At 36.2% G+C, this 17,935-nt stretch overlaps 1 protein-coding gene across 1 annotated transcript; it reads left to right on the top strand.

The window, feature by feature from the left end:
• The first annotated feature begins 3,409 nt into the window (after positions 1-3,409).
• On the top strand, positions 3,410-16,077 carry LOC126878241 (uncharacterized). The gene is made up of 3 exons (XM_050640831.1): positions 3,410-3,718; positions 4,940-15,028; positions 15,582-16,077. The coding sequence occupies exons 1-3, from the start codon at positions 3,410-3,412 to the stop codon at positions 15,768-15,770; spliced, it is 10,587 nt and encodes a 3,528-aa protein (XP_050496788.1). The 3' UTR covers positions 15,771-16,077.
• Positions 16,078-17,935: the final 1,858 nt, after the last annotated feature.

Raw genomic sequence — 17,935 nt, forward strand, 5'->3', positions numbered from 1 at the left:
CTGATGCTCGAGGAAATGTAGGACAAACCGTAAATTTAACCGGATGTTAACCACACATGTGTTTCGCGTCTCAGGGGATTTATCATCCTATCAAAATCCATCTTTCACGCAAGCGAAAAAGAATGTTGTCTAAAGAGTCGACGACATTTACACAACTATCGAATGAAATTCTCTTATTCATAGTACTCACCAAAGGGCCAGCTGGTAATGTAGAATAGCTCGGTTAGGTTGCGACGTGTCTCGCAGGAAGTTGGCGAAGTTATAATGCATCTTGGCGTTATGGGGAAGAGACCGCAGACCCGCCCTATAAACAAGAGGATTCGGGGTCAGAGACAGGGTCATCATCTCGACCTCGACGCGATCCCCGGCTCTTTATCCCGCCGCGGTTACATTTGATATCGTCTGGCCAATTGCTACCACGCGCGCGATTCTCGCTCGTGCGACAGCATTGGCGGTGTGCCCGCGGCGTTGTCCCACCAGTGACGAAGAGGCCCGCGTAAATTTCCGCGAAATTATGCCGCGATTCGGGGAATTTAGACTGGGGATTTCGTGCACGACGAATTACGAGCTTGCGTACCGAACGAACGACTAAGGGGAGAGTTTCAAGTTAGGGAGTAACATGAATTGTGATTTCCCATTTTCTCGTTGGCTTTTCATTTGTAAACTTTTTGACTGAATATTTCTTTCGACTTCTGTATTACTCATTCGTAGATTAATGCGTCAAAGGTGGGGAAATATCGAGCATCAGGCTCCTCTTGCACAATCCTATTATACTAATGTAGATATACGATAATAAAAATATATAATGATAAGAATAAGAATGTAATATACATAGACCATAAAATTTAACGAGTTACAAGTCAGTAACGACAGAAAATTTTCTTGTAAGAAATTCAGTAATAAATTGAATAAAATTTTGGTAACAAATATATTATAAACGTGGAATTATCGAGGATCAAGATCCACTTGCACAATTGAACTAATATGATTAGTGAAATTTTCCGAGTCCTGAGTCGAATTACTAACATCAATACATTGTATTAATATAAAACATAAATCTAAAAAATTATCTAATACGTAGGTCGATTCCATCCATAAATTAATAATATTCGCAGATCCTCCTGCACGCCAATAATTTTGACATTAAACTCTTGTCTTCTATATTTTTATAATCTCCTCGATATTGGATATCTTTTACCTTATAATTGTAACTCTCGACTCCATAAAACTGAATACCCATTACCTACAGTGAAACCTCATATCCTTACATTTTTACAACCTTGCAGGTAATTTCTTTGCCACGACAATAAACTACTGTAGCTTCTATGAAGCGTGGAGATTTTCTCTACTTTTTTTCGGAAAATTCGGTGCAAAAACGTTCGCCACGAATTTAAAAATATTCATAAAATTTCTCGAATGTCCCAAGAATAATGACGCAGCTGAAAAACATTTCGACGCTCCATTTGAAATTGTTGGCTCGTGAGCTTTAAGATGAAATTCAACTTCTCGCTCTCTTTTTCGTATCACGAACAAAGGAAAGAGAAGAAAAATACAATATCGAATATTATTTTTTCATCATCGATATCGGCGAACATTCAAAAGTTCGTGTCTGTCGTCCCTCGATCTCGTTCTATTATCGACCAGTTTGTTATCAGTTCAATGTTATGACAGCTTTTGCGTACGGTGAAAAATAATCGCGTGTTCCGACGATTCAAGAATTTCTGCGTAATCAAGCAAAAAAGGAAATGTCATATACTTTTTTCAAAACTCGTTGTTTTTTATCTCTTAAAAGCATCTAAACGTTTACATTACGAATTCATTAAAATTAACAAACTCTTTCGGCGAATGTAACGTTGTACGTATTTTTTGCAGAGTAAATCGTGAAAGACGCTAATTTCTTTCAGTCTTTGTTCTCGTGTTCATATATTCGATGTTTGAGTTTCTTTTTCAATATAATATCCTCCAAAATATATAAATCAATCGCACGAAAATATGTTTGAAAAGAGAGCGAATCGTTGAATGTAAAGTGCATGTCTAATAATTTTATAAACTGCATACGTTCATCAATATCGAAGCGTCTTATATCAGAAATATAGTGCCAATACAGTTGACGTTTCGAGTGCAAAGTGTTAAAAAACTCGGCCGACAAACCTGAGAAGAGTTTCTCTGGACGTCCAGTCTCTGTTTCGAAGTATCGTTCTGTAGCATCCTAGGAGTAGAAGTAGAACGATTCCGGTCGTGATCAGACTTCTTCTGCGCGGAATAGCCGTCCAGCTGATTTGCATCCCATATACGACCAGAAGAATCCATCCAACGCTGTGAACATTCGTTGCTCGCTTGAGATATTTTCGAATCTGGTTTAACGTTCTCTAAAGTACAGTAAAATCTTAAGATCTTTCAAGTGTAACACTAACAAGTGTTTTAATTACATTTCCAAAATTATACTGCATGAACATTTATATACGTATATTTTATTTTGTTTAAACGAACCAAGTTTATATTAATAGAAATTTTCAGTTTAGTCTACTTCTAAAAAATATACATATACATGAAACGTTGTTCGTAAACGATTGTTTCTCTTCTCTCGATATTTTCTCCTTCTTTAAAAATCTCCTATTCTGAAACACATATACAGTGTTTATTTTGAAAATTACAAGAAACGACAAGATTTTGTTAAATTACCTGGGCAAATAAAGTACACGTTCCGCAACGACGAATCCAACGGTAATAAAAAGATTGGATGCGGGCAAGAACGGCAGTACCAGGAACATCCAACCAAGAAGAAGAGGCGGGTGCCTCTGTTGCTGAAAATGAAACGAAGGTTGCTGCGTTAGACGCGGAAAAAAGCGTTTTGTCTTGGAAACGAAATTGTTCCGGGTTTCCCACGGAATATTGTGTCGCCCATTAACCACGTATTAAGCAAACTTTTTACGAGCATAGAAGACACGAATGGTTTTGTATCGCACGAACTGTCGAAATCGTGTCACGCACGTGTCAACCAAGTTCCGAGTATCCCTTGCGTGATACAAAACAAGGAAATTGTATAATTAAACCAATTATCCATTATTAAGGAAATCGAATGTATTTTCAAAGTTACACGAATATACAAACGCGAAATTCTTATGGAACGGTTTAATGCGTAATTAAATTTACGAGAGAGACGTGAGAAAATAAGGAAAGTTACATCGCGATCAAACAAATAGAGAAACAGCAGTTTCTAGATAGAAAAGTCTAGAATTTTCGCGAATGAATAACATCAAACAACGCAACTAAACGATGCACATTAGTCTGGAACAACATTCGTATATATTCGACGTACGCGTTCTCAGCAGACTGTTTGTACAATTGCCAGCGGAGTATATAATCGACGTATCAGCAATAACGAATAATAGTGTCCGAAGTTCCAACGATGATGAAGATACCAGTGATTCTTTCATCGCTCCTTTTCGCTATTGTCTCGTCTAAAGTCCCAAGTCAAACGTCGAACAAGTATATAGTGGAACAGAAGGGCCCGGAAACGTGGTTAGAACGCGTGAACATCGTCGACGAGGAAACTATATCCAACGATGTTGAAGGAAAGAAGAATTCTTTGGAGGATGGACGACAGAAATCACGAGCGAACGAGGCTGGATTAACCCGGTGGGAAATGGGATCAGTGCAAGAGGCTTCGAGCGGAACTGATTGGGGAGGGTTGCTTCTTCGCCTCGCGGATAGACAGGTATGTTTGGACGCGCTGCGGATGATCAAAAGCCTTCCCGGCGTCCGACAGCGGACCGTTTGATTTTCTTCCGGTTTGTCGGATTCATTGAAAAATAAATCTTTGAAGTGACGAGCAAACGAATGTCGCGCTCTTCCCTTTTTAATCTCACCGCCGTGATATTTGAACTTTCATCAGCAATTTTTCATTACCGAATACGGAAGAAAATGATTTCGATTAAAAGATTTGTCACTTTGTCAATTGGATTTTATAGTGAAATATTCGAATTGTAGCGTGGAATAGCGAAAAATACAGTTACTTTTTGTAAATATAATTACATGTTAGACGTGAAGATCTGAAAGTGACGATCGTGAATTCTATGCTATGGCATAGAATTGGTCAATCTGCCGACGTACTTATGGCGGTTTTTGGAATATTTCAGCAATTTTTCATTACCGAATAGAGAAGAAAATGATTTCGATTAAAAGATTTGTCACTTTGTCAATTGGATTTTATAGTGAAATATTCATGGAATAGCGAAAAACACAGTTACTTTTTGTAAATGTAATTACATGTTAGACGTGAAGATCTTAAAGTGATGATGGAAAGTTCTATGCTATGACATAGAATTGGTCAATCTGCCGACGTACTTATGGTGGTTTTTGAAATATTTCAGGAATATTTCTATCAGAAGAGAAGTAGTGTTCCGCTTTCCGTTCCATGATCTTAATTCGTTCAATTTCTACCCCTAGTTCGTTTAATTTGAGAATGCGATATTGATATATTAAATGTTTCGATACTACATCCATGTTTTCAATTCGTTGTGTCAATTTTCGTGTATTAAAAAATCTCTACATCCTTACGTTCTAAACATTTTTTATAAGAGTTTTATAAAAATAAAGGAGTAGCAGTGTTGTTATGTTAGTTATTAACTTATTTAATATTAATCCGCATATATAATTAATGTCATTAATGTTTTTTAAATATTCAAGCGGCTCACAATAACGCATATTTAATACCAAAATTAAAAATAAAAAATAAAGTTTTAATGTTGAATTTGTTGACAACGCGTTGAATTTGGAAATTGTTCTTCGATACAAAAACGAAAAATGACTCTTAATGAATTTCAACCACGATCTTCTACTGTTGTAAAAATTCTATAATAAACATTGACGAAAACCAAAAATATCTGATTTCTAAGAAAAATCCTCATTATTTACATTGATCTTTACTCAAACACAGGATTCTGCTAGAGAAACAAGAAATCTGCCGCCTCTAATCTCTTTATTGAGACCAAAGCTAGAAAAGTCCGACTTTACTCTTCGCAAATCGCACGAAGATCGTCAACGAAGATCGCTACAAGACTACCGTATTTCGGACTACATGGTATTAACGGAAAATCTCAACAACGAGGACGAGGTTCAAAAGATTCTGGCGAATGCCAAGGCGCAATTAAGCACCGTGAAATCGGAAAACATGGGAAAATTCCGAAACAACGCTTTTGGCGACGATTGGCTCTCCTTTGTGTTGCCATTCAGATCAGGAATGGGATTCACGGAATCGCTGTTAAGGAGGTCAAACGCGAGTTACGATCTAGGAATACAGAATGAAAAATGGGTCGATGACACGAAATTTCTAAACACGAAACAATTTCTACAACATAACGAAGATATGGAAATTGATAAAAAGGACGCGTTCGGTAAAAGATACGAATCGTCTCTTTCGAACGAGAACAGAAACACGGGATATTTTGACGAATTAACAAAAACGTCTTGGATCACGGAACAGGCTGAAGACAGATACAAAAAACAACATCCTGAATCACGAGTGAAAGAAACAAGCAAAGATGGTTCAAGTACGACCGAAGAAAAATACGAAACAGATGCTGAATCACCGATGAAAGACACCGGAAAAGATGGTTCAGGTAGAAGCGAAGAAAAATATAAGAAAGCTTTTGAATCACGTTTGGAAGAAGCAGGAGAATATGGTTCGGATACACAGCCGAATAAAGAACGTTTGATCAAAAACGACGAACATAGGAACGAAGACTGTAATTACCGTGACGCGAAAGTCAACGTTGACATAAAAAATGAAGAGACATTATTTAATGATATTTCGATCGATAACACAATGAACAGCGTAGTGGGAAGTGATAAACTCTCGACTGCAGAACTACCTGTGAAAATACTTCAAGCACACGATAAAACGAACCAAAATAAACGACCTTCGAGCGATAAATCGCTTTTCATTTCGGATCCGTTTGTTTTGCGAACGAAATGGGAAGGCGGCTCGAGACAGGAGAAAAAGGATGAAGAATCGAAGACAGTCGATGAATCAAACTCGGTGAAAGTGGATCAAAATATGCAAGGGAAGAAGTTAATTAGCAACGAAATACAGGACGAATCGTATCAAGATGTAAAATCCAGTTTACAGGACAGGAAGTTAATTAACAAGGAAACACAGGAATCGTATCGAGATTCAACGTTGCCGAATGATGAATCAGATTTTAATGAAAGCATCGATATTCTACGCGCAAGGAACAAAATGGATGAAAAGATGATATCGATGGAAAAGGAAAAGTCGATCGTGACAACGCAAGAGAAAAAAGATTCTTCGGAATTAAAAATACCGCAATTGTTAGATGAATCGTCGGACCTGAGAGAGCAGATGCAGAGATGGCAAAATCTGTACCAGGGAAATGAGAAGAATCTTTCGTTGAATTCCTGGCGTATCGACGAATCCCCGGCGACAAACACTCGCAAAGGTATTCAACAGGAATATGATAAACAGAAGAGTGCAGCTGAAGAAACATCAATTCACGTCGATGCAAACAAACGTGGCCGTGTGAAACATCGCGAGCGTATTGAAACGAAATCAACGTCTACCGAAGGGATGCGCGCTGAAAACGAGGAACGAAGAAAATCGTTGAATGACGATGGGCAGCAGAGCGAGATGGAGGGACGTAATGTTTCATCGGCAGATCGCGCCGATTACGCGCTGGATTCTGATGAAAATGTTAAACTCGAACGGACATCTTTAGAGGAAAGAGAGGAGGCGATAGCTGATGTGAAATCTCGAGAAGAGAAGTCCGATATGGGAAATTTAAAAGAGAAGAAGCACGAAGCGGAGGATCCTGAAACAGCAGAATTCCAGTTTGATATAAATAGTAACGAGTTTGAGATAGAGAATATGAAGAATGCAGAATTTAAGATGAAATATTTAAGGGGGAAATATTCTACAGAAGAAAATTTACGAATGCAGAATGCAGAGGATATCGAAGGAGACGATATAAATAGAGGAAAATTTGGATTAGAAGATGTAGAGAAAGAGAAGTCCAAAGAAGAAAGTGATAAAAAGAAGGAACATGATATTTCAGGCACGAAGAAAACAAAGTTTGAAGTTGAGAATTCGCAAGGGAAGAAACTTCGGTTACAAGATGTGAATGAAGGAGATAAATTGGAGTCGAAAGGTCTGAAAAGGAAAAAATTTGATCCGGAAATTTCAGCGAAAAGAAAATTTGAAGCAGAAAGTTCGCAGATAGATAACGTAAAATTGAACTTTGGGCCGTGGGATGTAGCAGGGCAGAAATTTGAGTCGGAAGATTTACAGAAGAGAAAAAGTGAGGAACGAAATGTGGACAATGACAAATTTGAAGCGGGCGATTTGAAAGAAAAGGAAGTAGGCCCGGAAGATCGAGGCGAAACAGAATACGATCCGATAGTAACACGGGAAGATAAATCTGGGTCAATGAACGTAGAAACTGAGAAATTTAAACCGTCGGTTGAAGTATTGAAGCCACAGTTTCGCGAAGACAATCTGGTACTGACTTTGGATGAAATTTCAACGAAAAACGTTAAAAATATCGAACAATTTGATCCAAGTGACACACAAATAAATATAAAACAAGGGAAGAAAATTATGCAACAAGACAAAGAATCGTCGGAGAAAGAAAAGGATGAATTTAATAAAAATGACGAGGAAATAAATAAAAACCTTGAAGAGGACACAAAGGAATACGTAAAATACAAGCAATATGAAACTGACGAAAACTTAATCGTTAAGGCTAAAGACGATGAAATATTTAAAGAAGATCCCTGGAACAATGACGTTACGTACAAGTACGAAGACTTACGTGCTACTCATGACGACGCGTTTGAAATTTCGAATAAAGAAAGTGAATCGAGAAAAAAAGAATATGAAATAGCGTCTGGTAAACAATCTTTGAACGCGGATGAAGAACGTGGAATAACTGAAAATAAAAGTAAAGAAAATGAGAAGGTTATTTCGTACGAAGGAGCAATGTACAAAGATGCAAGTGCTGATAAAGTATCCGGAGGTAAATATAAGCTGAAAGAGGACCCCATCGTAACAAATAAAAGAAAATACGAAGCAGAGACGACGAAGGGAATAGGACTATCGTCCGTCGAAGAAGGAATGAACGAAACGAGTAGCAAAAATGAAGAAGAGCATGAAAAGTTATCTTTGAGTAAAGAAATTCTGGGAAAGAGAGATTTCAAAATAAAGAGTGATACTTTCGAAGATAACGATAAAAAAGACGTAAAGTCGAATCAAATATTCGATGGAAATGCGTCATCGATGGAAGAAAATAACGTATTAGTAAAAAGAACGCAATTACAAGCAGAACGTACGTTATCAGGAATAACAGACATTGCAGAAGAGGGACCATTTGTAAACGCTGGAATTCACGAAAAGAATAATAGAGCTCGTGTGTTATCAGCAAAAACAAATACCAAGGAGAAAGAACCGTTTAACGATCGAAGAATTTATCAAGAAATTCATAACATCGAACCATTGGAAAATAATGAAAAACATATTATACGTACGAAAGAACGTAAACCAAATAAATTATCGGAATATCAGACTGACGGAATACAAACATTAAATATTGAAAGCAATCAATTTTCCAATGACAATATTATTATTTCCAAGAAGGACAATTCTGCGAATAAAATTAATGAAATATTGCGAGAGTACGAGAACAGTGAGAAAGCATTGTTACCTGATTCGGAGGTAAATCAAGCGACGAATATCAGTACTCGAACAGGAAGTCCCACAGATCCTCAAGGAAACGACGAATTCTCTACTGCGACTATCGAAGCATACGTTGCGAAACTACAAGATGGAAACAAAGAATTTCGGCCAAGCGGAAATGACACGTCTGCAACTCCTGACGAAGATCAAATCGAAATTCGCGCGAATATCGGCAAATTAAGTAATACAGATGTCCACGCGCTTGGATATTCTGATAGACTTAACAAAGATAATAATTCTTCGGCTGGAGTTCACGAAGTATCTTTAGAAGAAAAAGAACCTGGAAAAAATAAGATGGCAACGTTCGAAGGAGTGTCGAGTGAAAATACGCGAAAGGAAGCTAAAGAAGGGAAAAAGGAAATTATAGAAGGTTTATCACTTTCAAATACTGGTGCAAGCAATGGAGAAGAATCGAAGACAGCGAAGGAAACACACGTGATTGGTGGTACCAAAGAAAAATATGATAATACTTTGGAGACATTGAACGAAACAGCTGATCAATCGATTATTAATCTAACTGGATTTTTAAGTGACGAGTCTAAAGAATCTTCGTCAAAGGAGAGGCTAGAAGAAATCGGATCTGTATTTTATAATTCAAACGAAGAAAGTAACTTCTCAGATGTACATATCACTAATCCTCCAGTTTTCATTGATAAGACCGATCATGAAACTATCGATCCCGATGAAAGCAGTCAGGAATATATAAAGTCTGGCCGTGAAAGCATTAACGCTGCATTAACAAAAATTGAAAATCTGGAGAAGGAATATTATGCGAAAAAGGAAATAGACGAAGCCTCGAAATTAAATTCAAATATCGATACGTCAACCGAATCATTAATTAAAACGAATGAATTAGATCTTCTAGGGGAACACAAAGATAAAGTAGTGGCAAATGATGTAAACTTGGAACAAGCGACTGAATCATTCTCGGCTTGGAGTTCCAAGTTCTCCGGTAATGGCGGCATCTCCGGAGAAGATAATATATCATCGACTGCAATTAATCAAGGATCCGAAGAAGAAACGGAGAAAGAGGAAATAACGGGACGTAACACGGCTGAAGATCATTCGTCTAAACACAGCGATTTGAAAATGATTAGTAATTTGTCAGTTATAAGCAGCGGCAGTACCGAGATAGGAGAACAAAATGAAGAAAGAAATTCTACGATAACAGATGAAGAACTGGACAGTGGCAACCTCGAAGGAAATCTTTCGAACGTTGCTAGATTATTAACGACTAAAAATTCTGCAGAAATTATGAGTTACTATAAAACCGAAGGGAATGGTAGTAATGTTGTTGAATATGAGAAAATAAATAAAAGCGACAAGGAAGATCGGACGAAAGAATCAGAAATCGATATATCTGGAAGGAGTAACGAGTCTTCGATAGGTATTACGCAGAAACAAGCTGTAACGACAGGGAAAAGTAGATTAAACGACCCGTACGTCAAAGAAACCGAACAAAAAGATTCTTTGAACGAAAGTGAATCGATTACGTGGGATTTAAATAAAGAGAAAACGCCCGTACAAGGATCCAACACAAGCATCGAGGTGACTAAGAGTAACGATGCCGCCAGAGAAAGTAAAGAGTCATCACCTACGGCAAACACGCTAAAAATGTCGAAGAATAAAGTTGTATTGTCCGATTTAAGCGGCGAAAGTTTCCAGAAAAATGACAAGTTGGGCAAGAAGCAACACGAAACGTTGAACAATTCGAGTTCGGGTGAAACGAGATCGAAAGAAGATGAAATTACCAAGCTCCATACGAAAGTGAACGACAAGTACACGACGCCATCTGCAGAACGGCAATTAATCGAAAACGAAGTACTCGGAGCGTTCTCCGAAACGAGTACTCAACCTGCTTTGAATATCAGCGAAGCTCGCTCTCCAGACATGCACGAAAATACAATTAAATCTCGTTTACTTGAAGCAGCCACGCTACGTCCACTTAATTGGACCGATAACGAAGGATACAAAGACCCACTGGTCGAAGCTAGTTGGATACACAAAGAAACTCTTAGCACTGGGACTTACGATCCTGACACTATGCATTTATCCAAATTAGATCCTGAAAGGAAATTATCTGAAATAGTAAAAGTGTCGAATGAAAAAGTTAAAAGTTCAACAGACAAAGTGGAAAATATTCCGAAAGAGAGAGAATATGATATCACTTACAACAATATGAAAAGTTTGAGAGGCGATGAAACAGAGAAAGTAGCTGAAAATATTTTCAATGGATTTAACGACATTTCTGTCGAAAGCAATAATGAACATATGGGGACAATAGAGGACAATAAATTTATGAACAGTATTGTGGACATGTCATATGCAAGCGTGTCACTTAACGAAAGTGACTACAGGATAGACGGCGAGGTAAATGCCAGGAGACAGGAAAACATAGATCTTTCGCACGAGAATGATCTATTAGGCGTGCGAGAGAATGAGAATATAAAAAATACGGATGCAACTGATATATTGGATCAAAAGTATGACCTAAATGAAAAATATTCAGAATTGGATATTAATGACGAAGACTATAAACCAAAGATATCAACCATTACAGATGCTACACAAGATCAGGATAATTTGTTGAAAAATAGTAAACAAGAGAAGAATCCTCTATTGAAACTTCTTTTAAACAAAGCAAATGATATGCAAAATTTGAACAACAAAATAAAAGGATCATATATGAGTGATAATAGTTCTGAGAAAAATAACGAATCTTCGGAAGCACGAGCAAAAATCAAGCTTGACGAGCTAAATAAAGAAACATTTGAAGGGAAGGCAACTCAGGAATCAGAAAGTTACGAAGATAAATTACATCTATCTGAACAGAGAATATCACAGTCCGAGGAGAATTTGTATGAAATACCCGAAGACGGAAAAGAAACACAGATACAGAAAGCTTTAACCGAAGCTGAAATAGCGGTAACTGAGTTTCCTCGAGTAAAGGAACAACAACAGAAGAATATCTTAGAAAAGGAGGAGGAAACGTATACTAAAGCGGGAGATAAGCATATTTCAAGCGAAAATCACTTAGAAGATTCTGATAGACGTAATGTTAGTTGGAACCAGTTAAATCCAATGGAAATTACAGATTCGAAGAGTAACGATGACATATCATTAAAAGAACATTATAAACCAAAGATACAAGGCACATCAAGCAACTTGGAAGACATTGATTCTGAAATATTAATCAGATCTGATAGCACATCCGATAAGATTATGAATGATTTACAGAATAAATACAAAGACTTAGCTCTGGATATAAATGATCCACAGAAGATAACTTATGATTCAAATACACAAGATGAATTGAAGCTAAATTCAAAAGAAGTGGGTCACCCTGGAACATCAATAAAATCTTATTATACATCCAATGTTACTGAAAATAACATACACAATCAATACCAAAATCCAACCCTAACAGTAACTGAGCCACTGAAATTGGCTTACGAATCAAAAATACAAAAATTATGGCTCAATTCGGAAAATGATACTAATTCTAGCGTATCGATCGGATCTGGCTATACATCTAACGCTATCGCGAGTGATTTACACGATACACTCAGGGATCCAACTACGAGTGTAAGTAACTCAAAGAAAGTCAATTATGAATCATATGCGCAAGATGAACCGGAACTAAATTCTAGCGTATCAATCGGATCTGGCTATACATCTAACGCTATTGCGAGTAATTTACACGATACACTCAGGGATCCAGTCACGAGTGTAAGTAACTCAAACAAAGTCATTTATGAATCATATGCACAAGATGAACCGGAACTAAATTCTAGCGTATCAATCGGATCTGGCTATACATCTAAAGCTATTGCGAGTAATTTACACGATACACTCAGGGATCCAACTACGAGTGTAAGTAACTCAAAGAAAGTCATTTATGAATCACATGCACAAGATGAACCGGAACTAAATTCTAGCGTATCAATCGGATCTGGCTATACATCTAACGCTATTGCGAGTGATTTACATGATACACTCAAGGATCCAGCTACGAGTATAAGTAACTCAAAGAAAGTCATTTATGAATCATATGCACAAGATGAATCGGGACTAAATTCTAGCGTATCAATCGGATCTGGCTATACATCTAACGCTATTGCGAGTAATTTACACGATACACTCAGGGATCCAGCTACGAGTGTAAGTAACTCAAAGAAAATCATTTATGAATCATATGCACAAGATGAATCGGGACTAAATTCTAGCGTATCAATCGGATCTGGCTATACATCTAACGCTATCGCGAGTGATTTGCACGATACACTCAGGGATCCAGCTACGAGTATAAGTAACTCAAAGAAAATCATTTATGAATCATATGCACAAGATGAATCGGGACTGAATTCTAGCGTGTCAATCGGATCCGGCTATACATCTAACGCTATTGCGAGTGATTTACACGATACACTCAGGGATCCAACTACGAGTGTAAGTAACTCAAAGAAAGTCATTTATGAATCATATGCACAAGATGAACCGGGACTAAATTCAAAAGAAAAGACGGACCCTGGTACATCAGCCGGATCTCATTATACGACCAATGCTGTGAAGAGTAATTCACATAATAAATCTAAAAACCCAGCTATAAGTGCAAGTGACTCAAAGAAAGTGAGTTATGGGTCAAAAGTAAAGGATAAATCAAAATTCACTTTGGAAGACGATGCTTACTCTAATATATCAGTAAAATCTTATTTTACATCAGACGCTAATAAATATGATTTACATAGTGAGTACCAGGAACCAACTCTAATCGTAATTGATCCACTGAAGATGACTTACGAATCGAATATACAAGATGAGTCAAAACTCGATTCAAGAGAAAAGACTGACTTTGGAATATCAGGCGAATCTCGCTATGCATTTGGCGCCGATAAGAATGATTTACATAACGAAGACCAGGACTTAACCCAAGTTGTAAATGACCCAAAGAAATTGATATACAAATCAAGTATATATGATGAGACAAAGCCCAAGCTCAAAGAATATTTAACTAGAAAATTAGATTCGAACGAAGAGGCTTACTCGATTATGTCAACCGAACCTTACAGTGATTTAGATAGCGAATCTAATGATTCACCCATAAGCGTTAGTGATGAGTTAGCGAAAGTACTTTATAAATCAAATATAGACAATAAATCGAGCTTTGATTCGAAAAAAGATGCTGACTCTGATTTATCAGGGAAATATTACTCCATATGGAATACTACTAACAGCGGTTTGCATAATAAACCTAAGGACTCAGGTGCAATTTTAAATGATTCGAAGAAAGTTATTCACGAATCAAGTGTAGAAGACAATTCAAAAAAGAATATCGATACTAACATACCGGTCGAATCTTACTTTACATCTAACGTTGAACATGATTTACACAGTCAATACCAGGACCCAGAATTAGTGGTACTTGAGCCACTGAGAATAACTTATGAATCGAAAATGCCAAAACACTCGATACACGATACAAAAGAAGATACTGACTCTGATATATCGAACAAATCTCAGTATACATCTAGTACTGTTCACAGTAATTTACGTAACGAATTCAGAGATCCAGCTCAAAATGTTTCTAGGGAAAGTATTGATCGACATAATTTGAAAACTATAGCGAATAGTGAAAATATAGTAGAAAACGAATCTACTCAATTTATAAAAGATGGAAAAACACTTCCAATTTCTGAACTTCCCGATCAGTCTTCGTTATTCACAATTTTTGAAGAAAGACCAGAAGTAAATACGCGTGGAGTAAATGCGCTCTCAAATATCCCAGTGATTGGAAATTCTACAGACGCACATCGTTCTTTCGAAAAGAAAGAAAAAAGCACGAAATCGAACAACCCCTTGTCTCGTGTTTCTGGAACGATATTATCCGGCCGAGACAGCGAAGAAATTCCAGACGCTAAATTCGTAAAGGAACTGCAACCTAGTTCGGAAAAGTTGGCAAAATCATGGGCAGAAATCGTGAATAAAAGCGAATCGTCCAGCCCTGTATCTTCGAAGAAGTTTAAATCGCATTCCGATGAAGCAGAATCTGCGACATCAGTGAAGTTCTCGTCGTATAAGATCTTAGATAAAGTTTTGGAGACCGAAGATGCGAATAACAATTTATGCGATATCCTCAGATCTAGTTCCCTGTTTACACATTTTCAAGATGATGCATGGGATGACGAAGTTTCAAGCACGTACGATGTATCGACCGGCGTGCTACCATCAAACGTGGTCAATGTGAAAAGCAAAAGCTACGAATCTGCGAGTATGCTTCAGGTAAGCACAGTTGAAGAAGCTAATACGCTTGATGATTTTCATTATTCGAAATTTCAAAATAAATTTTATGTTATTAGTTAGCTGCGATTTTTCTGTCATTTTGAAACCAATTGTATTTTCCTAACGTTAAATATTTTTTCAAGTTTGAGCAAAATATGATAGAGCTATTGATATGCGCAATTTCTCGTTTCAATTTTATGTTAAAAGTTCTCCTAAGGCATCGACTACCACTTCGATCGTTAAAATAAGGAAAAGATTGATATATAAAAATCTGAAAATCGTAGTAAGATCAAAATCAAAGTTTCAACCGGAAAACCCATAAATGAACCAGAACATACAGTCAATCACAAAATCTACAATACGTACACTCTTTAAATTAAAAATATTATGGCAAAGACTTTAGCTCCAATAATATTTTTGGTATCAAATTTTATATCAAGTAAACCAAGACAAATATTCCAAAAAATGACATTTCATTAGGGAGTAGAAATATTTTATATTTATAATATAATTATAAGCTAATACATTTTACATTTTCATTTTGCTTCTATAGGAGTCAGATGAAGACAAAGTGGATGTTTATATAGTGAAACAAACTTCTGAAGGGCCCGTAAAAATCGCACACGTAGAAAATATGGAACCTCTCATCGTAACCAGTGACGAGATTTCAAAGAATATTTACGATAGCATAGTTAATATATTCAACAGAAATCGAATCAAAAGTGGCTCGTCGGCTACGTAACAAATTCAATTCAATTTAGAATATTTGTTATTTCATATGCTTGGTAGTTGTCAGTGAGTTATCATAGTGTTAGTAATTTATTCAACAGACATATATTTCCATCAAAGAATCAGAAATATAAGAAATATGCTTTAAATATTAAAAGATCGATGTCACACGTAAAGTTTGCATTTGTTCTCGTTAACGTTAATTAACGCTGTCATACAATCAATGGAGCATAACAGAGAAAAGTATAGGTACATTTCGTAAGCCATTGAACACTTCTCATTAATTAACTAATTAAAGTATTAAACAATTGAAACATTAAGCAAAATCAATTGTGCTATTATGCAAAACATCGAATTGTAAATACATATATATGTATACATCAATAATAAAAATTACCTTCAATTGTATGAAATTACTATTTAATTCGCCACTACCATCATAATATTTATATTATTATATTATAATAAAAGTACATATAGACGCACATGTACATGTTTTACGCAACTGAGACTCGCTATACGTCTGACAGTGTAAAAAATGGAACAAAATTTCTTTCGGGAAAATTAAACTCGAATGATAAGTGACAGCGTCGTTTCGAAACTGAGAGAGTTTTACAAATTTGACGTGATCTCTAACTTTGCAGATAAAGCTATAAACGTTTCCGTACGCCAATCGATAACGCCTATTTATAAAAGCGAAATTAATACGTTTAATTTCAATTTTGTAGAACTTGTCGTATAAAAGGCAACGTAACGTGTAACGCAATATTCATGTGATAATGTTTCCTTGTCTTTCATACATGATTATCGTCTTGTCAGCAAAATTAATTATTTTCCTTATAAATATTCCAACAAATTATTTCAATAATTTTACACAAATCAAAAGTAATTGTATCACAAATACAATTAGATTGTTTTAATTTCAATGAAATGTTCGACTTGGTAAAACATTTATCCATCTGCTTTCATTGAAATACGTTTTAAACGATCGAGGGCAACGATCTGCAATATTATTTTTTTCTTTTTCTCTTTTATACCGAAATTACCACCATTTATCATGAGTAACGCGAGTAAATAGCCGTGAAAGAAGGAGGATAGACGATGAAACGATTACAGGGCGGGAAATGTGTAAATGCGAGGTAACAGCGGCCAGTTGTCGTTGCGTATTTCAAAGATGTGTTAGGCGCGAATCAATTTCGGGTCAGCAGTTTCGTGATCAGCAGCTGTGTGCGCTCGTTGCCCGTTTCAATGCGTTCAACGGGATAAACGGGAAAATTACTGTCCGGCATATTTGCATATCTCCGTAAAACCATCGTAGATTTATACTCATATTGATTCAGCAAAGAATATGAACATTTTCTATTAAAATATTAATTTACCTCTCTCTTTCTGCCTCTTCCCCTCTACTCGTTTTTAGACACATATTTATAATTGTCTGTATTCTTTGATTTACATTTTTATATTCTTTTTATTAATAATATTGTACATTTGGATACTCCCTTTACAATTCATATGAATTCACTAGTTTCTTTATTTAGAAAATATTTAAATTAAATCCTTTTAATTCATCGAGATTATTGCCTTTTGTGTTTTAAACATAATACGTGTTTTATTTCGTAAAATAATCAATTTAACATTGTTAAGTTTGTTTTTAATTTTGCGATATCTCATTGCATTGTTTAAAATCGGAATTCATCTTGTTAAAAGTTCCTTCTATAACATAAATTGTGTCGATATACTGCATATTCTCGCAATATTTTTGTATATTTCGTAAAAATATTGTCTTTTCTTCTGAAGGATTAACCGAGAACGTAAATCATACTTTACAGAGAAACGACTATGTACGTACGAGATTTATATCTGGAAGAGAATTTCAAATAACTTAATATCTTCTGCAAGCAGAAGATCGGATCACTGGCCCCATTTTTCTGGGGAAAAATCAACAATAGAACATTTAATGATCCCCGGTGATAAAATTGTTGCTTGTACGTATTTTGCTCGTATTTAACGTATTGAGGTACAGCTCCAATACCGTACAATATATTTCATAAACAAAACACCGGCTTAATCCGGCGGCGAACTAAAAAAATAATAAACTAATCTTGATTTCAACACTTGGGAAGTGAAAGAAAACGTAGTGAATTTACATTAATTAAAAACAAGTATACTGTACAGAGT

This window comes from Bombus huntii, chromosome 2, assembly GCF_024542735.1.
Source record: "Bombus huntii isolate Logan2020A chromosome 2, iyBomHunt1.1, whole genome shotgun sequence".
NCBI lineage: Eukaryota > Metazoa > Arthropoda > Insecta > Hymenoptera > Apidae > Bombus > Bombus huntii.

Excerpts from the sequence above, each read along its gene's own strand:
- LOC126878241 (XM_050640831.1), top strand. The coding sequence starts at position 3,410 with ATGATGAAGATACCAGTGATTCTTTCATCGCTCCTTTTCGCTATTGTC. Across the intron at positions 3,719-4,939 it reads TTCGCCTCGCGGATAGACAG|GATTCTGCTAGAGAAACAAG; the intron begins GTATGTTTGGAC and ends ACTCAAACACAG. Across the intron at positions 15,029-15,581 it reads AATCTGCGAGTATGCTTCAG|GAGTCAGATGAAGACAAAGT; the intron begins GTAAGCACAGTT and ends TTGCTTCTATAG.